This window comes from Nelumbo nucifera, chromosome 1 (assembly GCF_055504915.1).
Source record: "Nelumbo nucifera cultivar China Antique chromosome 1, China Antique-T2T, whole genome shotgun sequence".
Classification (NCBI taxonomy): Eukaryota; Viridiplantae; Streptophyta; class Magnoliopsida; order Proteales; family Nelumbonaceae; genus Nelumbo; species Nelumbo nucifera.
In genome coordinates this window covers 193,951,830-193,979,190 of record NC_142649.1, presented here as the reverse complement: position 1 = coordinate 193,979,190, position 27,361 = coordinate 193,951,830, and the positions used below count along the sequence as shown (strand labels likewise).

At 39.3% G+C, this 27,361-nt stretch overlaps 1 protein-coding gene and 1 pseudogene across 3 annotated transcripts; one reads left to right on the top strand and one right to left on the bottom strand.

Moving 5' to 3' along the window:
• Positions 1 to 13,202: 13,202 nt before the first annotated feature.
• On the bottom strand, positions 13,203 to 27,104 carry NUDX14 (nudix hydrolase homolog 14). 2 transcript variants are annotated; one of them, XM_010249721.3, is made up of 7 exons: positions 26,835 to 27,103; positions 26,141 to 26,246; positions 23,380 to 23,457; positions 14,991 to 15,083; positions 14,683 to 14,775; positions 13,937 to 14,035; positions 13,203 to 13,747 (listed from the first exon to the last, which is right to left on the bottom strand). In XM_010249721.3, the coding sequence occupies exons 1-7, from the start codon at positions 27,083 to 27,085 to the stop codon at positions 13,520 to 13,522; spliced, it is 948 nt and encodes a 315-aa protein (XP_010248023.1). In that variant the 5' UTR covers positions 27,086 to 27,103; the 3' UTR covers positions 13,203 to 13,519. The 2 variants fall into 2 exon arrangements, with proteins under 2 accessions (XP_010248023.1, XP_088751861.1); XM_088895735.1 differs by lacking the exon at positions 14,683 to 14,775 and having other exon boundaries at positions 26,835 to 27,104.
• On the top strand, positions 15,091 to 21,296 carry LOC148804306 (cold shock domain-containing protein 3-like; annotated as a pseudogene). The gene has a single exon (XR_016080857.1). The product of XR_016080857.1 is annotated as a cold shock domain-containing protein 3-like (transcript).
• Positions 27,105 to 27,361: the final 257 nt, after the last annotated feature.

Sequence of the window (27,361 nt, the reverse complement as noted above, 5' to 3'; positions counted from 1 at the left end):
GCTTAAGGCCCATTTAAGGTTATGTACTCAAAAACCTTCCAAATTTATGCCCAGTTGGGCTTCCTTGTATGGCGTGGGACCCAAGCATTGATCTACACATCAGCCACATGGGCTCAGCCCAGCCTTTGTTACAAGGCCTGGCCGAATGCACTGCTGAAGACAGTGTACCCCCTAAAACCCATCAAATGAGCTCTATGGGCCCAACACTTACACTAAGTGGTCCCTGGGCCAAGCCACCTTGTAACACCCAGGGACTGTGGACAGATGCAAGATTAGCCCATCAGGCATTATCCTCAATGGTCTTACACTTAACCTCTCAACCCATAATGATCATACACTGCCCGACAAAAGAGGACCTCTCCCTCGGCTGCAAGGAACAGTGTTGCACTCTCCACTTATATGGATCCCAGGAATTAAAACCTTTTTGCAAACATTTGAGAAACCATAATATATATATGCTTTTATATCTCATATAAAATATACTTTGCAAAACAAATCTCAATGGTTGAAATCGGCTGCCGGCTGTCTTGGTTTCCATCAGTGAGAGTGCATCCCCGATCATTACCTTTGTCCGACAAAGGAACTGATCCTGTCACTATGATCACCCACTCAGATGAATTCTCGGACTGTCCCAACATACCCAGGTTTTGACCCCCGCTAAGGATCTCACTGATTGGTACATCAAAGATAGCCCAATCCGACACCTAGTGCAGTATCATAATCGAGTATAGGGGTCGGGTGTAACTTTCCAGTTTTGCCCATCAATCTCCAAGGTCCAGGGCAATACTGGAAATCTGGTCCAGTTCAAAGATTCAATTAATCCTACACTGTATGTGCCTAGGGTCTCACCCTGGCAGCTGAGACAAGCCACCCCAACCGACTTGGTGGCACTACAGTGTCAGCCTTGTCAGGATAGGTCTCCCCAGACCGACCCACTGGCTGTGAACATTCTAAACTAACACGATTCTCACTAAGTGTCTAGTTTAAGGGTATTACACAGAAACATACCAAGGGAACATGAATCAAATATTCACTTTTATTCATTTACAATAAACTCCTAAAGTACATCATTCTGATTTAAGCTAAGGGCATACAAAACGGACTGGTGGCCTGGACACCCGAGTGGATCTTCTAGATTGGTCACTACTTGGAACTTGTGGGACATCCCCCACTTCTCCTGAGCTCTCCTCATCAAGAATTATTTCCTGATGATGGGTGTCCAGGATATAATCGGTTTCCAAGAACTATGCATTTCGGCTGCAGAACACCTTCTGCTCACTTGGATCATAAAATAGGTAACCCACAGAGCTTTTTGGTAGCCTACAAATAGGCAACGGCTAGTCTTGGATTCCAACTTGTCTGCACTCGTTCTGTTAACGTGTGCTAGACAACCCCAAATCTTCAAATGTTTGACACTTGGTTTCTTTCCGGTCCAAAGTTCATATGGAGTGTTCGGAACCGATTTTGTTGGAACCTGATTCAGCACGTGAATCGCAATCTCTAATGCGTAACCCAAAAGGAGTGGGTAACTCTGCGTGTATGAGAAGCGACCGGACCATATCCAATAAGGTCCTATTCCTCTTCTTTGAAACATACCAAGGGAACATGAATCAAATATGTATCTTTATTCATTTACAATAAACTCATAAAGTACATCATTCTGATTGAAGCTAAGGCCATACAAAACTGTCTAACAGTATTATCCTCAATGGTCTTACACTTAACCTCTCAACCCATAATGATCATACACTGCCCGACAAAAGAGGACCTCTCCCTCGGCTGCAAGGAACAGTGTTGCACTCTCCACTTATATGGATCCCAGGAATTAAAACCTTTTTGCAAACATTTGAGAAACCATAATATATATATGCTTTTATATCTCATATAAAATATACTTTGCAAAACAAATCTCAATGGTTGAAATCGGCTGCCGGCTGTCTTGGTTTCCATCAGTGAGAGTGCATCCCCGATCATTACCTTTGTCCGACAAAGGAACTGATCCTGTCACTATGATCACCCACTCAGATAAATTCTCGGACTGTCCCAACATACCCAGGTTTTGACCCCCGCTAAGGATCTCACTGATTGGTATATCAAAGACAGCCCAATCCGACACCTAGTGTAGTATCATAATCGAGTCTAGAGGTCGGGTGTAACTTTCCAGTTATGCCCGTCAATCTCCAAGGTCTAGGGCAATACTGGAAATCTGGTCCAGTTCATAGATTCAATTAATCCTACTCTGTGTGTGCTTAGGGTCTCACCCTGGCAGCTAAGACAGGCCACCCCAACCGACTTGGTGGCACCACAAAGTCAGCCTTGTCAGGATAGGTCTTCCCAGACCGACCCACTGGCTGTGAACATTCTAAACTAACACGAGTCTCACTAAGTGTCTAGTTTAAGGGTATTACACAGAAACATACCAAGGGAACATGAATCAAATATTCACTTTTATTCATTTACAATAAACTCCTAAAGTACATCATTCTGATTTAAGCTAAGGGCATACAAAACGGACTGGTGGCCTGGACACCCGAGTGGATCTTCTAGATTGGTCACTACTTGGAACTTGTGGGACATCCCCCACTTCTCCTGAGCTCTCCTCATCAAGAATTATTTCCTGATGATGGGTGTCCAGGATATAATCGGTTTCCAAGAACTATGCATTTCGGCTGCAGAACACCTTCTACTCACTTGGATCATAAAATAGGTAACCCACAGAGCCTTTTGGGTAGCCTACAAATAGGCAACGGCTAGTCTTGGATTCCAACTTGTCTGCACTCGTTCTGTTAACGTGTGCTAGACAACCCCAAATCTTCAAGTGTTTGACACTTGGTTTCTTTCCGGTCCAAAGTTCATATGGAGTGTTCGGAACCGATTTTGTTGGAACCTGATTCAGCACGTGAATCGCAATCTCTAATGCGTAACCCAAAAGGAGTGGGTAACTCTGCGTGTATGAGAAGCGACCGGACCATATCCAATAAGGTCTTATTCCTCCTCTCTGAAACACCGTTAAGTTGTGGTGTAGCAGGAGGAGCTAACTGTGATACTATCCCATTGTCCTTTAAGTAGTCCCTGAATTCGTCAGAGAGATACTCGCCACCTCGACTTGGTCGAAAGGCTTTAATTTCTCTCCTTAACTATTTTTCGACCACTTGTCTGAACTCTTTGAACTTTTCAAAGGATTTAGACGTGTTTCATTAGGTACACGTAACCATATCGTGAAAAATCATCGGTGAAGGAGATGAAATACACGTGTTGATTCCGTGTCCTAACACTCAGGGGACCACATACATCAGTATGTATAAGGTCAAGTGTGCCTGTACATCTCTCAGGCTTACCGTTAAATGGCCGTTTCGTCATCTTGTCTTGCAGGCGAGGCTCACAAGTGGGAAGATCTTCTACAGTTAGAAAATCCAAAGGACCATTCTTTACCAATCTTGTGATTCGGTCAACACCGATGTGGCCAAGTCCGTAATGCCACAATTATGTGGGATTAACTGTATCACGGACTCTCTTCTTGGGTATTTTAGCCGACGTAGTTTCGGTTATGTTAGTTTCTAGAGAAGGATGTAGAACATAGAGACCATTCTCCAGTTCCCCATATGCGATGAATCTGTTATTTCTTTTACCAGTAATCCTATTACTAAAGAAGACAGAATAACCATCTGCACACAATTTTGAGACAAAAATCAAATTTCTCCTTATATTTTGTAAATAAAGACAATCTTTCAATACAATTGTTCCTTCTCTAAAAAGTAACTCCATGGTTCCTATGGTCACGGCTGCAACAGTTGCAGTAGTCCCCAAGTAGAGCGTGACTTCTCCTTCACTCAGCCTTCTGCTTACCATGAACCCCTGCAATGAGTTACACGCATGAGTTGTAGCCTCGGAGTCAATACACCAGGACGCAAAAGCTACCAATAGATTGGTTTCTATAACACAAGTTTCAAAATTACCTTTCTTGTATTCCAGGTAGGCAGGACAATTCCTTTTCCAGTGGCTAGTCTTCTTGCAAAAATGGCAGGCATCTAATGCCTTGTTCTTCCTCTGTTTCTTGGGTTTGGCAGCTTTCTTCTGGGGCTTTCTCTTTGCCTTCCTTTTCTTGCCCGATTTGCTAGTTTCAACAAGCATGGCAATAGTCTCATCCTTTTTATTCAATTCTTCGGCCCTCTGCAACATATTGCTGAGTTCCTGCAAGCTGACATTCAACTTGTTCATGTTGTAGTTCATGATGAATGGATTAAAGGATGGAGGCAGAGAGTTGAGAATAGCATCAATCTGTGTTACCAGATCTAGCCCGAATCCAAGAGCCTCAAGTTCGTTGATATAACCCATCATCCGGAGACAATGGTTGTGAACTTGTTGGCCCTTGGACATCTGCGCGGTCATGAACTGTTTCAAGACCTTATGTCGAGTAGAACGATTCTGCTCTTCATACATTGTCTTGAAACTGTCCAATACGTCCTTGGCAAATTCGATCTGATCGAACTGCCTCTGTATTGGGTTGTCCAAGGAGGCAATGATATAGCAGCAGGCAAGGGTGTTTTTCTCCTCCCATTCTTGGTATTGTCTTCTCCGGGCCTCAGAAGCCCTATCTCCCGGACGATCCGAGGTAGGATTCTTGGCTACCTTATCCAACTTTTCAGAGGTTAAGACCAACATAAGGTTCCTGTACCATTCAGCATAGTTGGGCCCTTCATCTTGTTGTCATCAAGCAGCTTTGCAAATTGTCCGTTTGCCATTTTCTGATAAAAGAGCAAACATCAGTCCACAACCTAATTTGATTCATGTTCATTACATAGATATGGATTTTAATCTACGTTCCATTTCCATTTATTCATCTCTGAGATTTCCCTCCTTTCTCAGTGACGGAGACCACGGGTTGTCTCTAGAAATGTGGGAAATCACATAGGGTGCATGGAGCCAACTGTTTCAGCTACAAAACCCCACCACCTTTCTGTGAAGGATCATATCCACTCATCATATGAGTTTTCCCTTTGGCCTCTGTCAGACAAGGTTCAGAGTCATTTTCAGGTAAACCTTTCTATCCAGTGAGTGCTTACCCATCATGTTCGTGAACGCCAAGGTACCGTGAGAGAGTTCCCATTTTCTGGTGAAGCCCCTCCCACATCGGTCTATGACGCCCCTATCATCTTATGAAACATTCAAACAAGCCCAACAGCAAATGGATAGCCCATTTTCTGGTGTGTTTCCTCATTACTGAAGGACCCATCCTCATGCTAATGATGGAAGGCCTTTAGAGAGTTCATCATATGAATCTCCCTATCACATGCACTCATATTAGCTGGAGGGAACAATCAATTATGCCCTAGTTCGATCTAGGTCAAACCCAAGTGGCTCCCATTGACTTTTATAAAGTCAGATTTTGGTGGGCCCAAATCGGCTAGGGTCCCGCACGTAACCTCTCCATGAGGTGTGGGGCCCACCACTGAGGGAGGTCATCCAATGACCAAAATGGACACCATGGCAATGATGTGCATTCAGCCATGGTGTGCGCAAGAGCCGCTGTCGATTGAGCATGGGCCAAGCACTTATGGCCCATGTACGTAGCACATCACACATCCATACATCCAATGCAAGGATAAATTGATCCAATCAATAAAATATCTGTAAAGCTCATTTGAAGCCCATTTTAAATCCATAATATTAACCATTAATATTATCTTGGTATATGGGCCGAATTAGAGTTAATGGGTTCGGCCCATATAGCTTTATCCGCAGAGTGGGCTTTTAGCAGTTTTAACCATTTAAAACTGGGCCTTTACAGGTTGGGCCGAATTAACCATTTAATTAAATATCAATCCTCAGGCCCATTAGTGGGAAAATTAGGGCTGACTTTCAGCCTAGATCGAACCCTAGATTTGGTCCAAACAATTTGGACCAATCATGGTTCGAATGGGTCTAGGGTTTGATCTTCAATTAAATCTTTAATTCAAGAAAATAATCTAAAATTAAATTCTGATAAAAGAAAAGTCAAGAATTAGTCTATCAGGGTTGTTCGCACAATCCTTCATGCAAAACAGAGGTTAGATCACAGGTTGCAGTTTCACAAACTGCAAATCGCAGATAGCGATTCTCCCATTTGCGAAATCTCCTCCTCTACGAGTTCTCCTTTTCTACGCCGCCATCTTCGATCCAATATAAAATAAATAGAAATCCTAATTTCTATTAATAATTACATCAGATCGAATACCTATACATTCAGTCCAAAAAATAAAAAAAAAATATTTTATAGACCAAATGTAATAAAGTAATCCATAAACTGCAAAATCGCACGTTCCCTGCGCAAATCAAGAATTCGATATCCTCTTGTACGAACAACCCATAAATCAAGAAAATTATAAAGAACAATTCTAAATAATAATCAGATTTATATAAAAATTAATTTCAGATTATTCGCCCATAATTTTGGGAACAAATTTCCCAAAACCCATATCTGCGCAAATTGGGTAGAACACCTTCTCCCCATTTGCGCAGGTTCAGATCTGAAACAAATTGGTTCAAGATTTGAACCTGGCTATGATACCACTGAAGGGATGAGAGATCCATCATATGGACACCCAAATCTTGCGGAATAAAGGGGCAAATTTCAAAAATTTTTCTCTCCCTTTCAACTGGGAATCGCATTCCCTATTTAGAAAATCATATTTTCAATGATCAATCTTGAACCATAAACTGAACCAGATCTGAACCAAGAGGAGTAGAAGAGGATTATACCTGATACGGAGAAAAAGTATCTCCCAACGAAGGTGTTCACACTCAAGGAAGGATCCAAAGGCTGCTCCCACTGAAGATGGCGCAGTGTAAGATGGAGCAGAATCAGCAGAATTCTTCTCCAAGAATTTTGTCCTTCGCAAGAAACAACAAGATGGCACGTGAGCACAGCTTGCTATCAATTCTTTTTCAAAGAACTGATGTCAAGATCGAATCTTGACTTCTCCCACAACTGGAGATCGAACTGGATGTCTGGCGGCTGCAGGAAGGAGGCGGCAAGAAAGATCTTTGCAGGGATTGCAGAAATCTTTCTTCTGTAATTTCAGCTCTAAAGAGGATCTGATTATGTGATTCTTCTAAAGGCTGCCGCCCCCTCCTTCTTTTGTAAACCCAAAGGATCAGCTCCTAATCCAATTAGGAGTTGCTAACCCAAAACATATTTGGATCAGACATCCCCTTAGGTGATAAGGATAAACCCTTATCTTTTCTGCAGATTAGATTAGCCTTCTCCTAATCTCATTTGGAGGTTTCTAGATCTGAATCAAATTCAGATCCGGACTCTCTGAGTGGATAGGGTTAAGACCCTATCCTATCTACTGATCCATCTCAGAATTCTCCCATATTAAATAAGTCCAGTTCGAAATGGGCTTTAGGCCCATTAAGCTAATGTGCTCACTTAGCCTTCCTAACTGCTGCCCAGTTGGGCTTCCTTGTATGGCGTGGGACCCAAGTATTGATCTACACATCAGCCACATGGGTTCGGCCCAGCCTTTGTTACAAGGCCTGGCCGAATACACTGTTAATGACAATGCACCCCCTGAAACCCATCAAATGGGCTCTATGGGCCCAACACTTACACTAAGTGGTCCCTGGGCCAAGCCACCTTGTAACACTTAGGGACTGTGGGCAGATGCAAGATTAGCCCATCAGGTATTATCCTCAATGGTCTTACACTTAACCTCTCAGCCCATAATGATCATACACTGCCCGACAAGAGAGGACCTCTCCCTCGGCTGCAAGGAACAGTGTTGCACTCTCCACTTATATGGATCCCGGGAATTAAAACCTTCTTGCAAACAATTTAGAAACCATACATATATACTTTTATATATTATATAAAATATATTTTGCAAAAAAAATCTCAACGGTTGAAATCGGCTGCCGGTAGTCTTGGTTTCCATCAGTGAGAGTGCATCCCCGATCATTACCTTTGTCCGACAAAGGGGCTGATCCTGTCACTATGATCACCCACTCAGATGAATTCTCGGACTGTCCCAACATACCCAGGTTTTGACCCCCGCTAAGGATCTCACTGATTGGTACATCAAAGACAGCCCAATCCGACACCTAGTGTAGTATCATAATCGAGTCTAGGGGTCGGGTGTAACTTTCCAGTTTTGCCCATCAATCTCCAAGGTGCAGGGCAATACTGGAAATCTGGTCCAGTTCAAAGATTCAATTAATCCTACACTGTATGTGCCTAGGGTCTCACCCTGGCAGCTGAGACAAGCCACCCCAACCGACTTGGTGGCACTACAGTGTCAGCCTTGTCAGGATAGGTCTCCCCAGACCGACCCACTGGCTGTGAACATTCTAAACTAACACGAGTCTCATTAAGTGTCCAGTTTAAGGGTATTACACAGAAACATACTAAGGGAGCATGAATCAAATATACACTTTTATTCATTTACAATAAACTCATAAAGTACATCATTCTGATTGAAGCTAAGGGCATATAAAACTGTCCAACACCTTAGCCTAACACAAATTAATGCCAAAAACTTAAAGTTGCCAACCAAAACCTAACTTCTAGCTAACTAAATATGGATCTTAGCCTAAACTCAAATTGATGCCAAAAACTAAAATTTGCCTACCAAAATATAACTTCTGCCCAAGCCTAAATATGGACCTTAGCCTAAACCCAAATTGACACCAAAAACCTGAATTTACCAACCAAAACCTAACTTCTATTATGCGCATGCATTGAATGGGTCCTCTTTGTTAGACAGTTTTGTATGCCCTTAGCTTCAATCAGAATGATGTACTTTATGAGTTTATTGTAAATGAATAAAGATACATATTTGATTCATGTTCCCTTGGTATGTTTTTGTGTAATACCCTTAAACTGGACACTTATTGAGACTCGTGTTAGTTTAGAATGTTCACAGCCAGTGGGTCGGTCTGGGGAGACCTATCCTGACAAGGCTGACACTGTGGTACCACCAAGTCGGTTGGGGTGGCCTGTCTCAGCTGCCAGGGTGAGACCCTAGGCACATACAGTGTAGGATTAATTGAATCTTTGAACTGGACTAGATTTCCAGTATTGCCCTGGACCTTGGAGATTGATGGGCAAAACTGGAAAGTTACACCCGACCCCTAGACTCGATTATGATACTGCACTAGGTGTCGGATTGGGCTATCTTTGATGTACCAATCAGTGATATCCTTAGCGGGGGTCAAAACCTGGGTGTTTTGGGACAGTCCGAGAATTCATCTGAATGGGTGATCATAGTGATAGGATCAGCCCCTTTGTCGGACAAAGGTAATGATCGGGGATGCACTCTCACTGATGGAAACCAAGACTGCTGGAAGCCGATTTCAACCGTTGAGATTTGTTTTGCAAAATATATTTTATATAAGATATAAAAGAATATATATGGTTTCTAAAATGTTTGCAAAAGGTTTTAATTCCCGGGATCCATATGAGTGGAGAGTGCAACACTGTTCCTTGTAGCCGAGGGAGAGGTCCTCTCTTGTCGGGCAGTATATGATCATTATGGGCTGAGAGGTTAAGTGTAAGACCATTGAGGATAATGCCTGATGGGCTAATCTTGCATCTGCCCACAGTCCCTAGGTGTTACAAGGTGGCTTGGCCCAGGGACCACTTAGTGTAAGTGTTGGGTCCATAGAGCTCATTTGATGGATTTCAGGGGGTACACTGTCTTCAGCAGTGCATTCGGCCAGGCCTTGTAACAAAGGCTGGGCTGAACCCATGTGGCTGATGTGTAGATCAATGCTTGGGTCCCACGCCATACAAGGAAGCCCAACTGGGCAGCAATTTGGAAAGGTTTTTTGAGTACATAACCTTAATGGGCCTTAAGCCCATTTCGAACTGGGCTGATTTGATCAGTTATCTAAAGGGGGCGAATTCTGAAGTGGGTCAGCTAAAAGGATTGGGCTTAGACCCTATCCACTGAGAGAGTCCAAGATCTAAATAAGATTTAGATATGGAAACCTCCTAATTAGATTAGGAGACAGCTGATCTGATCTGCAGATAAGATAAGGATTATCCCTTATCACTAAGGGACTTCTAACCCAAATATGATTTGGATTAGCAACTCCTAATCTGATTAGGAGCTGATCCCTTTAAGATTATAAAAGGGGAAGGGGGCGACAGCCTTGAAAAACACAATAACATCAATAGCATTCTTCTCTTTAAGAAAGAGAGATTAAGAGATTTCCTGCATACTGCGAATTCTCTTCTGCCGCCACCTTCCTACCATTGCCATTCCTTCAGTTCGATCTCCAGTTCTTGGGAGCAATCAAGATTGGATCTTGATTTCAATCTTTTGGGAAAAGATTGATTGGAGCTGTACTCACAAGCCGTCCAGTTGATTCTTGCAAAGGGTCAAGTTCTTTTGAAGAACATTGCTGATTCTGCTCCATCCTTCACTGTGCCATTTTCAGTGGGAGCAGATTTTGGATCCTTCCTTGGGCATGAAATGTGATTCTCATAATATATAAGCTATATAAAAGGAAAAGTTTGAAGCTCAATAAATAAAAAAGAAAAGAAAATTGATGCTTTTCACTATTCTACATATAAAAAACTAGAAATATGTAAAAAAACTTTGGTGAATCACAGTTACTTCATTTTTCTCCCTTAAAAAGTATATTATTAAACATCTCATGCATCGCACGGGTCACCACTAGTACATATAGAAAGAGGAAAGAGGGGAAGTGAGGGGTCCTCTCACCATAGAGCTCATGTGTGCCTCCTCCTCTCCTTTCTCACATCTGTGCATATTTATTTTTTAAATGAAATCATTCAAAACACAAGGCAAAATTAAAACCCTAATGGATCTTCATTATCTCTCATAAAATCTATATTTACTCTATAATATGACTATCATCCCCTCTCCATTAAATCCTTCTTTTCCTCTTAAATCCCTTTTAACCCATTTTGGCTTTCTCTAAGAAAGTAGAGGTGTAAATTAGATGGATTGGTTGAGTTAGGTTAGGATTAACCTAAATATGAACCCTAGCTTGGACCTAAACTAATGTCAAAACCCAAATTTGTCTACCAATAAATGGGATGAAGCAATTTTCTCCTTATATAAAAGTCTAAAGAAGCCATTGCTCCTTTCCATGGGTTATGTAGTAAGAATGCACTTAATGGTAGCCTTTGGCTCAATTTGGAAGGAGTACAAATACAAAAATTTAGAGTGCAAAACCTTATATTTTGTATGTATTTGCTTTGTACATATTTATATTTGTACTCTTTCCAAAGTGAGCCTTTGGTTACCTTTATGAGCTCAATTTTGTAATTGTTGTTTTCCAATTTGGTTATTGATCTCTTATTAAGCACATATTTTGGCTTTATAGGGCTACACAATTGGGGGGGCGGGGGGGTATAACCCATCCCTGAACCCTCTTAGTAGCAATGGGTTTTGATCCTAGGCCTCCACTACAACTAGACAGAGAACCCCATGGTTTTCAAAATCGGGCTGGACTGGAAAAACCAGGAACCGGTCAGGTGACCAGTTTTTGTTATTTCCAAAATTGGAATTTCTTCAAAAATCGTAGATTTTGGTCAGCAAACCGCTGACCCGAGCAATTAACCATTTGAATGGTTTTGATTGTTTTTTTTTTATTTTTTGTCAAAACAGGCCGACCGTTCAGTTCGAACGGTCGGACTATTCGACCCAGTAACCGGACCCCTGACTAGTTCAGTCTCCGAATCGGTTTTAAAAACCATGGAGAACCCATCAACTAAGCCATCATTAGTTGGTTCTCATGCTAGGCCATTGATTATGAACTCATAATATATAAACTATATAAAAAGGAATAAGTTTGAGGTTCGATAACTAAAAAGGGAAAAAATTATTTTTCTACTATTTTATTTGTAAAGAACTAGAAATATATAATCATTGTTACTTGATTTTTTTTCCTTAAAAAGTACATTTTAAAAAAGCATCCTGTGCACTGCACAGGTAACCGCTACTCCGCTAGTATATATAAAGTGGATGTCCATTGTCACCCTTTCTCCCTTCCCCCTTTCCTGTTTCATCTCTCTCGCACAGGTCATCATCTCTCTCTCTCTCTCTCTCTCATGTCACCCTACTCTGCTACAAACAAAACTACTCTCATTCCTTCTACAGCCAAGGGATGACTAAGAAGACTTACCTGTATCGTCTTTTTTCTCTCTCAGAAACTCGGGAATTTGAGACTAAGAGCGTTTCTGGAGACTTTGTTTTTCAAAGTGTGTCCTGCTCCAGGTAGACGGGTATACAAACATTTTATATTCTCAAACGAATGCGGGTAGAGATTAGGCCATCTTTGGTTGCAAAAGCAATCTGTTTAATAGAGTAGATTGATATCTTAATTTGCAAAGATATCAACCAATTGCGGATATTTGAAATTTTCAGATGAGGTAATGACAATGGTTTGGGGTAGTTGAAAATGCAGCAGATGTTGAGAAAAATGCTTTCATTTTAAAGTACACTGTACAATTTAGTAATTCCTTAAATATACAACAGGGTAAGTAATTATCCCTTGATAATAATGTACTCACCTAAACACGGGATCCCGAAGGGACAGATGAATGATGCCCCATGAGTGCGACGCCTCCATTCAAATTTCGAACAGGTTGGCTTTGGCATAACTCACAAACAACAAACCCATTAAGTGAGCTACTAAACTGTCTAAACATCTACTACAACTCAGTGGGTGGGACGAACTGCGTGCTGCTGCCAAATGTGCCACCCAACTCAACTGGGCTGATATCAGATACCGACGTCCGACGTTTGGGAGAATTCCACAAAGCAAAGCAATTGAGACAAGAATGTAGCCACCAGGGCTTGTCTGTCAGCAGAACCCCAATTAAAGAATAGGAGGCTATCATGCATTATTGTCAATCACACAGTGAAAAGTATAAAATATTTCATGGATGCAATTTTCAACCAATGGAATCCAAGGCAGCTCATCATGTTTAGTACGCCTGCTCAGAGCTCCCATCTTCTATTCGATCAAACATATCTTGATTCAATGCACGCTTTTTAATTCCAACTCTTCGAGTAACTTTCATGGTACGACGCATTGATTCGATGGTATGAAGCAAAAGACATCTATGATCTAACCTAATCCTGTCCCAACCAGTAATGAAAACCGAAGAGACTAGAGTGGAAGTAGATTAGTAATCGGTCTTCCGTTGGATTTTCATGTGAAGGAACAATAAGTTAAATAAGGAGTGCTGTCAAAGCAACGCCATCAACCTGGCTTTGTCTTCCGTTGACTTACGTTGGATTTTCATTTCTTTGAAATGAAACTAATTATTTAAAAGTAAATTACTGTAATACCATACGAAATAATTTCTAATTATTGAAGCTTTATTTGTAATACCATGCGCTACAATATTATGGGTCTGCTATGGGAAGTTTTCGGGATCACCGGATCAATGAATGAATGCATCAAAGGTTCTAAATGATCTTTATGAACAGGTGGCAGCATATCAGCAATTCACTAAGAACCATAGACTGATTCAGTGGCTAGTGAGGTCAGATGAGTTTCAAGGAGGAAGAAGCCCTTCTCTCCTCGCCATCTCATACAAAGCAATTGCTGTAAGAGCCTTTGCATCAGCTGTTGCACGCCACAGCTTATCATAGGGAACTACATGCACTTTTATCAGCTCCCCATGCTCACGAAGACCTGTTTCTTTTCCTTGAAGTTTTGATATAGTTTCAGAATCCACACGACTTCTATACAGGAAAAGGCTAATTTCCTCATCGCATCCACCCTAAACAGAGGAGAATTGAGATGGAATGATACTTAAATGATGAAGAAATATAACGAGACTAAAGGAAAAACAAATTTATAACTTGACTGAGAAAGTAGCATGGTGGACCTTACTACATTCTAATTCTTAATATGTAGGTATGCATAGAAAAAATGGGGATGGAAATATTTGATTAAGGAAGTAACATACCGGTGAGGGGAAAACTCTCCCTCCAGTTGAAGGGTCCAGGAGGGCTGTGAGGTTAACCATGTCATCCAGATTTAAATGCATACCAATCTCCTCTTCAACCTGTCAAAATTATCTGATTAGTATTAAATTGAAAATGACTATCACTCAGCTTAAACCTGGGGTTCTTCAAATATCAACATAAAGAGGCATGAAAGTTAAATATGTCAAACAAGTTGGAAATTTGTCCATTTTGAGAAGCATGCAACCAGTCACATACTCTGAGTCATCATCACTCATCAGTATGCCCAATCATCCATGCCAATCAAGAAATTTGTATTTAGAACAAATTAAGACTGGAAGTGTAAGAACCAGAACTAATATGGAAGCATACATAACACCTACAGACTGGAAGTCAAGGTTCTTGGTAAATAGTTAGAAAGGAAAGTGTTCAATAAGATCCTACTTGTTCCAACTTCCATCTAACACAGTTAATGTAATGTGCATGTTCCCTCATCAATACCAGAACTAATATGGAAGCATACATAACATCTACAGACCGAAGAAATAGTATAAAGTTAATATCTATGGTTCTCCAAATTAACATAATGTCCTGAGGGGGACACCAATGATGGGAAATGTAATACAATGCCAATAAAAGCACAAAATTAGAGACAGGAAAAAGGTAAAACAGTGGAAAGAGAGATGATTAGATGAGGAGTAATTATGTTTCTCAAGTGTCTGAAAAGTTCACAGAGACAGGAAGAGACCTCACGAACTGCGGTGCCAATAAAATCACCGTTGTCATCATCCAACATCCCAGCTGGCAATTCTAAAATAAACTTCCCAACAGGAACTCTTGCCTACAAATATGTGTGTTTATCAGAGGTATTGTGGAAATATATTTTTCAACTAAAATACAAGTAAAAAAATGCCCAAGTGTTCATGAAGCATAAATCTTAGTATATTTACAGCTCAATAGGAGTATAACCTGAATTCTAGTATTATATATGGTTTAATAAGAATCGAGAAATGTGTGTGAAAGCATCATGCAGTACCTAAAAGTACAAAATTATACCTGCTCTGTGAGAACAGCATAAGTCTCACCCTCCGACTCCAAAAGGATCAGGACAGCAACAGCAGGTCCTCGTGAGAATACAATGCCTGGAATCTAAACATATGTCAGTTTATGTAAGCAAAGATTGGTAAAAGGTGCATGCTTGAAGATATTACCAAAAAAAGAAGTAATATATCTCCATTGGTGAAGGAAGAAAATCAAGAAGAAAAACAAGTAAATACAGTTTCATTTTGTCAAGAATTGATAGTTTTGGACATATGCGGGAGAGAAATTTTACTTGTCTTGCAAGGCAAGGAGAATAGGAGATTCTGGGCAATGTGGAGAGGGCACCACTTGAATATGGATTTCATTTTTCAAGTAAACCAAACCGAAATGGTTGGACCAACTGATCATGGTGGAGAATTTTCCATTTGTATTTTTCCTATTGCAAATAATTGCAGATAGAATAAAAAGTGGGTAAAAACTAAGGCAACATTTCACTCGACATTCTTTTGGTAAAATTTTCCAGTTAACCGAACTGAACAGTTCAGTATTTTGGAAAACCGAAGGTACCAGTTTGGTTTCGGTTAACCAATAGAAAAAACTGTCGGTTAACTGAACCAACCTGAATACATATATTTATATATTATATATTTATGTATATTATATATATTTTTCATATATTTTATATTATCTATATATTATAAATGAATATATGAGTATTATATATTATAAATATATATATATATATATTTATAATATATAATATATTATTTATTATTTATGATATAACATTTTATATTCGTTATATATTATTTATTATATATAATATTATGAAAACCAAAAAACTGCCAAACCGATGGTTAACTGAATGATTGACCGGTTAACCGATCAGCTTCAGTTCGGTTTCAGTTACCGGTTTTCCAAAAACTGGTACCACTGGTTCGGTTTATAAAAAGGCCCACAGTTCGGTTAACCGAATCATGAGCACCCCTAATTAGGTGGGAATTGGGTGATATAATTCATTATCCGGTAATGCATCTTTAGCCAAAGTAAACTGAAAACCAAACAACAAATATATATTTATTGAGGCTCTATCGCAAATCTTAGGAAAACGATATATTTTGTTTAAAGACCAAGGTTTTAAAAACCGACCTGGAAATGGAACCGTTCAGCGGTTCAACCATCCGGGTCGAACGGTTTGAACGGTTTGCATATTAGAGCAAATGTTTATATGAGATTTGCCCTAATATGCAAACCTCGTATAAGAAAGAAGAGATGTCGGCTGAGAAAGCCAGAAAGCAGAAGGAGAAAGGAGAACTGTTGTCGGCTAAGAAAGAAAAAAAAGAAAGAAGGAGAGAAGGAGGGAAGAAGAAGGAAGAGGAAGATGATTGGATGCTCATCGGCAACGATAGCGGCGACGGTGATGGCGAGGCAGCGGCAAAAGATGCAGATCTGAGATCTGATTTCTTGGATCTCAGATCTGAGATCTGAGTTCTCGGATCTCAGATCTGAGATCGATTTCTCTAAAACACCTGTAGAAGAAAGTCTTCTTCTTCTTCTTCTTCTTCTTCTTCTTCTTCTTCTTCTTCTTCTTCTTCTTCTTCTTCTTCTTCTCCTCTTTGTGCTAGATAACAGATCTGAGTTCGTGTCTGACTGGATCTCAGATCTGAGTTCTCCTCTCTGCAACTTTATATTGCAAACCGCTGGCCAGGTCAAACGAGTCGACGGTTCGACCTCCCAGGTCAGCGGTTTTTTGACGAAGTCAACGGGTTTTGACCCAATAACGGGTTAGGGGTGAAACGGAACCAGTTGTCCAGACGGTTTCCAGGCCAAATGGTCCGACCATCCGGGTCAATGACAGTTCAAAAACATTGTTAAAGACAGTATACAACAGGTAGTCGATGAAGTGATTTCTCCTTCCTGAGGACTCCTTGTCAGAACCAGTCAATCAAATGGATCTTGGATGACATTGAGATAGCATGCCTGTATTATTTGAAGAGGTTAGCTAGAAATTGCGTAGTTTGCAAGTTGAACATCTACAAATCTTAGAAGAAAACCAGTTGAGCCTTATTAGGTTACAAGGCAGAGATAGGGCCAATGACCTGGTAGTTGAGATTGTCAATTGGCATCAGCCCTTGAGCAGAGATGTGGGAACAACCTGTGGAACTGCAGGCTCTCCTTAATATGGCCAGAGTGCCTCACGTGAATCCTCCTCTGTTCCCACTCCACACCCCATGTCCCCATTAACCCAACTATTCAAATACCAATAAAAAGTGAATTAAGGTATGAAGCAAGGGAATAAATTATCTCTTTTTCTTTTTAACAATTGTTAGTGAGTTCAACCATGGTTTATCTTCCACCAAAAACAATTTATTTCCATCATTAATGGTATGTTTGGTTGTTGCGACCGGGATGAGAAAATAGGAATATTCACATAAGATTCCTATTTTTTCTCTTTTGTTTTGGTCGAAACAATATGGGATGAGAGCTTACATCCCAAAAGTAGAGACGCGGGGTCTCACCAGATAGGTGCGACCCTGGTGAGAAACGAAAACAATGAGAAGTCGGTGAGAAAAAAATGTCGAAGGCGACATCTCCATTCACCTCCAACCACTGTCGAAGGCAACATCTCCATTCACATGTCCCTACGATCAAATCTCCAACCACTGTTTTCTTCACCTCTAATGAATCTAAGACCTCCATTCACCATCTCCATCTCCGTTTCATATTTTTTGGCCATTTTGTATTTTTTTTCTCTGAAAACTCATTATCGGTTATCTTCCAAGTCGAGGTTCAGACCCTATCGATAGGGTGTTTAATCTCTGGTGACAACATGGAATCTCCTCCGTTTTCTTTCATTAAACCTTTTCTTTTAGTATTTTTTTTCCTCAAAAACCTCATTGTTTTTCTTCCTAGCTAAGCTTCAGAACCCCAAGCGCCAAAGAGTCCAATCACTGTTCTTCATCTCCAACGAAGGTAAGACCTATCCATGCTCCGTTCTCTCTGGTAAACTATTTTTTGTATTTTTTTCTCTAAAACGTCGTTGCTTTTCTTCCCATTCATGATTTCTTAACCTTTCGACAACCAAATATTGGTAGATCTGCTTAAAACTCTGTTCTCATCGTTGCAGATCTAACAAGTTTGTAATTTTTTTCATGATATATTGGTTAGATTTCTTAGGCATCCCTGATTTCTTGGCCATCACCATCGTTGCAGATATGCTAAAACCTCTATTGCAGATTTGTTATCATTGAACCTCTGCTATTAAGTAGAACGATTTATTATTGCAGATCTAAACCTTGCTAAACTTTCTGTCATCATCATCGATCATGGATGAAGGGGAATATAGGAGACAACCATGGGTGTTCACGTTCTACTGTTGTTAATGGTTGAAGAGGAATGAAATCAAGCATCTTGCAAAAATTTCTCAACAATCAAACACCGGAAAACAAATTTTGTAGAATAATTGGTCTCAGCAACCAAACATAGGATGCCAAAATGAGAAAATAAAATTTCCTTTCTCATCCCATCCCTTCTCATCCCACTATTTCTCGGCAGCCAAACGGACCATAAGTTTCCATTTACATGGAACTCAAAGCTAGACTTGCTAGAAATAAGCATTATATGATTTCAATCAAAGTTCAATAAATTCTAGCCAAAATTTGGTAAGTTTCAATTGTTTCGTTGAACTGCCACATCCACAACATGAAAGAAAAGAATTGCAGAACTTTGGTCAAGGCACAGAAGAAAAACACCAGAAAACAAATTTTGTAGAATAATTGGTCTCAGCAACCAAACATAGGATGGGATGCCAAAATGAGAAAATAAAATTTCCTTTCTCATCCCATCCCTTCTCATCCCACTATTTCTCGGCAGCCAAACGGACCATAAGTTTCCATTTACATGGAACTCAAAGCTAGACTTGCTAGAAATAAGCATTATATGATTTCAATCAAAGTTCAATAAATTCTAGCCAAAATTTGGTAAGTTTCAATTGTTTCGTTGAACTACCACATCCACAACATGAAAGAAAAGAATTGCATAACTTTGGTCAAGGCACAGAAGAATTTTGACAGAATTTCTAAAATAAATTAAATATAAAAGGGTTCTTCCAATAGAAAAGTAGAAACTATCTTAAAAACCTAAGGGGGAAAAAGATATTTGCATACCCAAAATATTACAAAGTACAACAATAAATCGATGTTTTAAAACACGGAGGCGTGACGCGAGGCATTCCACTACCTAGAGGTGTGAGGCGTAGTTCAGAACGCAAGAGGCATAAGCCTCCCAAACACAAGGAGGCGTAAGCCTCCTTAAGAGGAGGGGGTTAGGAGGAGGATGAAGAAGAAGGGGGGATCTCATTTTTTCCTTACTTTTAATAAAAATCTTTTATATTAAGAAGAACAAAGATGCATAACATTAGTTGAAAGGGGGGGGCTGTCTTGTAGAAGTGGAGGCGAGCGAGCGAGCGAAGCAAGCTCACTGGAAAAGAGCAAGACCACCCCTAATTCAAAAAAACAAATTGGGCTGCATCAAAAAGGGGGTGGAAGGGTCTGGGGGGCGAAGCCCCCTAGCCGAAGGGGCAGTGGACAAACCACTTTCTTTCCCCTTATCTTTTCTTCCCTTCCCTTTTCTCTTTTTTTCTTCTCTTTCTTTTTCTTTCCCTTCCCTTTCTTTTCCTTTCCTTTCCTTTCCTTATTTTTCTTTTTTCTTTTTTTTTTCTGTCATTTAATATAAGATGTGCATGAGGCATACGCCTCTAGCACGCCTCATGAAAAAAGCGTAAGAGGCGTACACCTCTTGCACCTGAGACGTACGCCTCAGAGGTGTCAGCGCCTTTGGCATACACCTCAGGGCGTTTTGGGAGCGCCTCGCCTGGAGGCCCGCCTCCCACGCCTTTTAAAACATTGCAATAAATCATGTAGAAATACAATAGATTTATGTAACAATGTCTAGCCATTTCACACCCTAATCTACAGGTGACATGTTCTAACCATTTCACCACTACTTGGTTTTATAAATAAAATCTCAGGTTGTCAAGCGTGAGAATGCAAGTTCGAGTCATGAGAGCAGCCACTTTGTGTAAAAGAAATACCAAAGGTTAGCACCATATCCAGTACACCCATCCCAAGATCCTAGATAGCTGGGACCAACATTGGGTAATAGTCTTTTTTTTTTATCTAGAGGTTACATGTAAACATAAACTCATAAAGTATATGTTCTTTCAATAAAGAGCGAAAGTGGAGGAATGGGGAGGGAGAGGAGTGACTAAGTGGGGAAGTTTCACTCTCTGGTCTCTACCCGGTTCTTGCTTGCTTTCGTTAGTGTTCTTGGGGTTAGGGTTTCGCATCTAGTTTGTTTCTACTTTCTAGAGTATTAGGGTTTTGGGTTTTTGTTGAAGTATTCACCCATACGTCAATAGATTGATCGATCCATGGCTCAGGGAGTGTGAGAATGACTGGAGTTGTGAAATGGTTCAGCGGGACCAAGGGCTTTAGATTCATTACCCTGGACGATGGTGGCAAAGATCTCTTCGTCCACCAGTCATCTATTAAGTCTAAGGGTTTTAGGAGCCTTACTGAGGGAGAAAAGGTTGAATTTGTGATTGATACCACCAAAGATGGGAGGACAAAAGCTGTGGATGTGACCGGCCCCGATGGGTCTTACGTTCAAGGAAGCAGGAGAGATGGTTGCGGTGGTTGTGGTGATGGTTGTAGGGGTGGTTATGGTGGTGGAGGGTATGCTTTTAATGGGGGTGGTGGCAGAGGCAAAAGAGGTGGTAGTGGAAGGATTACAACTGTGGTGAAACTGGGCACTTTTCGAGGGAGTGTTATCAGGCAAGTGGAGGCAGCAATGGTAGAAGAAGGTATGGTGGAGGTGGATTTGGTAGTGGGAACTACTACAATTGTGGGGAAGAAGGCCATTTCGCCAGAGAATGCCCTAGTGGTTCGACAAACTGACTGAATGTAGTGAATATGTTCTGCCTTTTTTGTGGTTTTTCGTTCCTTCTCTTCTACATATTGGTGGTGTTTTTTTTTTAGTTTTTTTGGGGGTCTTTCAAAGGGTAGGTTTCGTCTAAAATGATGATACTACAGTAATTGGATGGGGTTTCCTGGTATCTTTTCATTCTTTTGTTTCGCGTACTTGAAACCTTTTGATGAGAGCTGAAGAATAACGTTGCTATTGTTGGGCTCTCTCCATCCATTGGTGGCATATATATCATGTAGTGTTTGTTTGGATCATAGTTTTCAAGGCGCCAAGGCGAGGCTAGGCGGCAGGGGGGCACCTTGCCGCCTAGGCGATGGATTTTTTTAAGTAAAAATATGTATCCTATAGTAGTTCCCTAGGTTCCATAATCATATTTCCTTAATAAATATCCATAATTTTCATAAGAGAAGTATAAACTTCATGTTAAAGTATAGAAAATCAACATATTCCAACATATTCATGAGAAGAAAAAGAAGAAAGAAAAGAAAATTTTAAAAATATAGGGGTTGAACCCCTATTTCTGTTATAGGAAAAGAAGAAAAGAAAAGGTGGAAGAAGAAGAAGAAATTAGTATATAAACACACAAAATTAGTAAAGAAAAATAAGAAAATGTGTTGATTGGACAACATTTTATGTTCTTCCTTGCTTATTGGTTCAGGTTTTGAAGTCTTTGAGGGTTCAATACAGCATTTAGCAATGTTTGTGTTAATTAAACCCTAACATATAAGAAAATAATAAAAAGAAATTAGTATATAAACACACAAAATGAATATTTTAGTTTAAAAATGTCTATTTTATAATTATAACTCCAAAAATTAAGAATATAAAAGTTTTTTATAACACGCTATAGAAAACTACTTGGCGATTAGGCGAGGTGAACCTCCAAGGGTGCCTTATCGCCTAGGCGCCCACCTAGGCATTGCCTTGACAACTATGGTTTGGATTAATGGAATAGGCTTATTTTCTTGTTATTAAAAAAAATAATAAACAAAAAAAAAAGTAAATTTGTTGTGTTTCTAATTTATCAAAAACATTTGCTGCATTTCTAGAGAATAGAGAGTACTTTATAATCATGGCCATGGACTATTTAATTATTCATAGCTTGGATCTTCAAAGTGTCAGAAATTCAGAAATATTTAACAATGTAGTTGATAGATATAGTTGGTATTTAAGATGGTTGTTTTGATTGTGTAAAGAGCCTACATGTATTTATGATTATTCTATAATTTTGTGAACTTTTGTTCTGAATGTCCCCATAGCTTCAGTAACTTTACAATATTTCGAAGAGTTTCCAACTTCTATGAATTAATTACACATCACAGAACATTGATGATTCTCTAAAGAGTCAGGTGGCCCCTGGAAGTAAAATGGAAAAATTGATGAAGAGTATTGCTATATATTCTAGAACATTGTCAAAATATGAGTCTAAAGAACTTCTAGAATATTTCATAACAGAGATCATTTATAACAAGTCATCGACTCAACCACTCCTTGACTGGTTCATTGAGTGAAGAACATGAATATCTTCAAATGACTTGTGATGGATTTAATTATCTGCAATTGGTTACCCATGTAGAAAACCAACCTCCAGAAGGACACATCAATTACATGATCTCCTCCTTAGGCACCACTTAGCTAAACTTTAACAGTTTCTCATTAGGGAATGCCAGTCATTTAGGTTATGGTAGAGCTTCAAGGGAGGGGATTGGTGAGATTGCCCCTGACTTATTGCCCAAATTGAATGGTAAGGTGAGGCAATTGAGGGGGATTTTTCTAGAGCTGAGATTTTAGCAAGATCAGAGTTCATTGGAAAAATGAAGGTCCTAAATAAATAGGAAGCTTGTATGGTTGAGACTTGACTTTATAATAAGAATGGGATGGCTCTTGGATTTTTGCCCAGTGTTCATTTTTGTGTATTCCATCTTTATGCTTGATACAAGAAGCAATGATCTGATGGAGTGGGGGTCAATGAAGCACACTAACATTTTTGATAACACAAAAGGCAAGAATTTTCAGATTCCAAGAGAACACTAGATAAATTGTTTGTATATTTGTATTTATTACTTGGTCTATGAAAGGTATTGATGCCTTAGTTGTTTAAATGATTAAATCTGAAACACTCAAGCATCTAATTAAAAAAGCTTGGTTCTTCAACAATCATTTTGTACAGCTCATTCAGGTAGAGTAAAAGATAAGAACGTTCTCTTGAAAATGGTAAGTTAACATGAAACATATGTTGGTCAGTGATCTTCATCATCCAGTTCCCCTAGCTAATCACCTAATTTTAGGGGATATACTCTCCTACCATTTCATTTAAATGATTTCTCTTTGATCTGTTGCTGATAAAAATAACCAAAAAATTAAAAAAAAAAAAAAAACCTTAAACACTAGCACATATTACAGAGATTGTAAGCAATACCTTTTTACCAGTTTCTTTGTCAAGAATATCTGCCTTGAACTTCAGAAAACCAACACGTTTTCCAAACATATCTACACCCTATTGACAAATAAAAGCTAGAATATAAGGAATTTAAAAAAAATAAATAAATAAAGAGTTCCAAATAGAAAATATTGTCAGCTGGGTTTCCCTTCTAGGAAGTGATTACACCATCCATCATATCTACATGTACATCTATGCTAACTAACAGTTGTGTCAATCAGATGGTGATAATCAAATAAGACTAGAAAGGAAAACCAAATTTTCATTGATATAAACTTGTAGGAAAAAGAACACAGGAATGCCCCAAAAAAATGTGCATGCTCCTTAGTTTATATGAAAAATCTAGATATCTAAGCAGCAATAACTGAATTAAATTATCAGCCATGCAGATGAAGTGAGTAAATTTACAAGGAATTAGAATCCTAACCCCTCAATCTTTATCCAATGAGAGGAGGCTCAACAAAATTTATCTTTTTTTATCAGTAATAAGAGCAAGAAAAGTTTATTAAGATGAATGTGAAATGAGAATTATCAAAAAAGAAAAAAAGATGAATGTGAAATGAGAGAACTAAATTTGTAAGAAAGTACAGAGCAAGGAACATTTCAGTGAATAAAGAGGCTAAATAAATTTAAAATAACAACTAGTAGAACTAAAGAAAAAGCATGAAATTACAACTTAATCCACAATGATGAGGGGGAAAATCAGCTTTCAGCATTAACTCATGACCCCAGAAGGAACTTGAGACCACATGATCTAGTACTATTCAATCAAAGGGAAAATCTTAGTTTGGCAACAGGTGGTTCAACAATACTTTTCTAATGGATTTAGTGGAAATGTGGATGAGATCAAAACGACTATGAAAGTTCAACTGTGATCATTGTCGATTTATCAATTGCAGCTCAGAAGTGGGCTGCACCATTAATTTGTCATTGATGTTTGGTTTTCAAGCCTGAAAGTCTTTCCAGTTCAGGTCTCAAATTTGTAGATGAAGAAGACAAGTTCATTCCAAATCTGAATACCAAAAGTTCTTTTCAGTCATGTGTGGTTAATACTTGAAGATTCAAGGCAAAGATTCTGCCTTGGATGCAATGGGTGTGGCAAATAAGCACCACAGATAAAAATATGTAATTTCTTTTGGAAGGTGAAAAGGCGATTCAAGTGGATACAAGTTCTCAGCACTGTGGCATCCATTTGGCTCCTGACATTGGTTTTGTGTTGAACATTGGGAAAGGTGAACTGTAGGCCACCTTCTCAGCAGTACAGTGACATCGCATGTTTGAAATATCTTGATGAACTTTTCTAATGTAAATTATCATTCTACTGACCTTCTTTGCTACATGTTTTGCAGTGGTTTAACAGGGTAGTGAAAGAAACCAATTCAACTCCTAACAGGTTTATTTCTTTTTTGTTTTTTTTTTTGTTTTTATTTTGATTGGAAATAGTAACTTTCAATTAATGATTACGAAAAAGTATGCTGATAAAAAATGATTACAAAAAAGTAGGATTATTTCTATATTCTAGATCTAGATTCGACTGTTTTGCAAATTCTGGAATGAGAGGAGCATTAAAACAAGAAGATGCATTGCACAATATATGCTTGGGGTATCAAATGTGCTGAATTGAGCTAAGGAGATTGCAGAATTAATATATTCAAGTGATAGCCACCTTTCCTCAAAGATGTCCTTATGAATGTCATGAGAATCCAGATAAACCTTCCTAGGATGTATAAATTCTCTCAATTGTAGGCTCAAACCACAAGAAAGCTGTTACAAACTCAATCTGTATATGGTTGCACAAGGCATCCCAGCGAGAGTGGAGGAAAGGGAATTTTCTAGAGATGCTATGGTAAGGTTTTTGTCTGGGTTATTATCCATGAACATGGCCAACCAAATTGACCAGGTTTACTGAATCCAGTGTGGTCTTTGATGGGAAGAAATGTTAATAAGTTCATGGTATTAATGGCTACTCAAAGGTCAGCAGTGATTCCCAGATGGTAGCATTGCAAACGCAATATAATGGAAACTGGAGACCAATTTTCATATTTATTATACTGGTGAAGGGAAATTAAAATTATAATTTGAAGATTGCACTTCAAGATAGGTCATGTTTCATAAAATGCAATAAGGTGGTGGATGGACTTGCAAGAAATGAAGCTGGCTCAGTGGAAAACAGGGTGTACCGTATATACTAATGAGAGGGAACACCCCGGAGATTAAATCCATCTCCAGGATAGATAAAGTTGAGAACTTGAGATACGGACTTTGGAGTCTTAGATTAACTTAATAAGATGTAAACTTGTGATTGGTCTAAGATAAGGTTTGTGCCTCTCATTTTCTATTTTTCTTTTGTTATGTAGTCTGATCTTGATGAGAATTTTGGTGTATCTTATTGCAAGGTTTCGTTCCCTCCTCTTAGGCTTACTAATAAAAATCTAAGCTGGCCACCTTCCACCTGGAGTGAAATTTAAAGTTAAAAAACAAGGGACTATATAAAACAAACAAACAAAAATTGACAAACCATAATTATAAAACTACACTACATCATTTTATATTGCAATTTGCAAATGCATCAAAGCACAAAAAGAGAACATTTTCCCCAGCCCACTGATAGGATAATAGCAAGTCAAGGGATGAGGGACAATATAAGGATCAAAGTGCCAAAAATAACAACATAACTGAGGAAATGCCCTTTGACCTATCTCAGTGAATTGTACAAATAATGCATTAAAACAAAAGTTACCTGGATCAGTACTTGTTTCAAAGACATGTCTCCAGGAGTTAAAATCCCCTTTACACCCTGCATGTTTTTCAACCATTGCTTGAATAAAGACGAACCAATAGCAGTCCTGCCAGACAGAACTCAATTCAGCAACTCAAGTTGTTTATTTATTTATTTATTTTGTGGAGGGGTTTGATTCTTGAAGCCGAGATAATGATAGAGGTTTTCTTTCCTGTCACCATGCCTAGCCCATCATTTATTGATTAAGTGCAAAAGCAAAAAAAGAGTACAATGATTACTTGGGATCTCATTTTCCTCTGGGAAACAAAATATGGATTCAGGAAGATCGAAATAGGAACCTCCGCTCAAATTGGAATTGAAGTAGTCCTACCCTATGACCTCCAGTATTCTTGGGTTTTCGGTTTGTCAATTTGATTGAATGTTTATACATGGAAAGCAGTTTATCCTGATTTTCTTCTACTTCTTTAGCGAGCATACACTCGACATCAGCAACGCTAAGACCTTAATTTAAACAGTAAAGGTAAAAGAGAGTAAAAGAACACTCAAACCGAACAAATACACCATCAACATAGTGAAATAATAAAGAGGGATTGCTGGATTAAAAATCACAAAACCACAAACCCAAGTGAATTGCAATGAAACTAACAAACAAGAAACCTCTATTCATAAGTCATAGAAAAAGAAATGGGAAAACCTAAACTCAGAATCGGACATCCCCGGTACCGCTATAACCTGAAATCCTCCTTGTCCAGGCAAACTAATAGTGTGAATGAGAGGTGAACCTTCCTGTGCCGACATCTTCGTACAGAATCTTCTTCTCGTTCTTGTAGGCAACAGAAAGGGAGACGGGAAGCGAAGTTTGTTAGAGACCGCAAGGAGGGAATGGTACCGAGAGGAAAGGAACCGAGTGGTGGTGTAACCGGAAAAAAGCGCCGACGATGTCATATTCTGTTTCACTGTTTATATTACCTCTAACCGAAGACTTAAGGCGTAAAGGCTGCACACGTGTATCTTTGAGGGTTTCCTGGGATGGCAATTTTTCCCCATCCCGACGGGTACCCGACCTCTCCGACCCATCGGGTCGGGTCTCTGTCGGGGTCGGACAATGAGATCCCCGCCCGCCCCATTACGAATAGATGTAATTAGCTTATGGAATTTTTATTAGACCAAAATATCCATTTTTATCATTTGAATCAAAGAGTGAATAATGGTAAATATGTA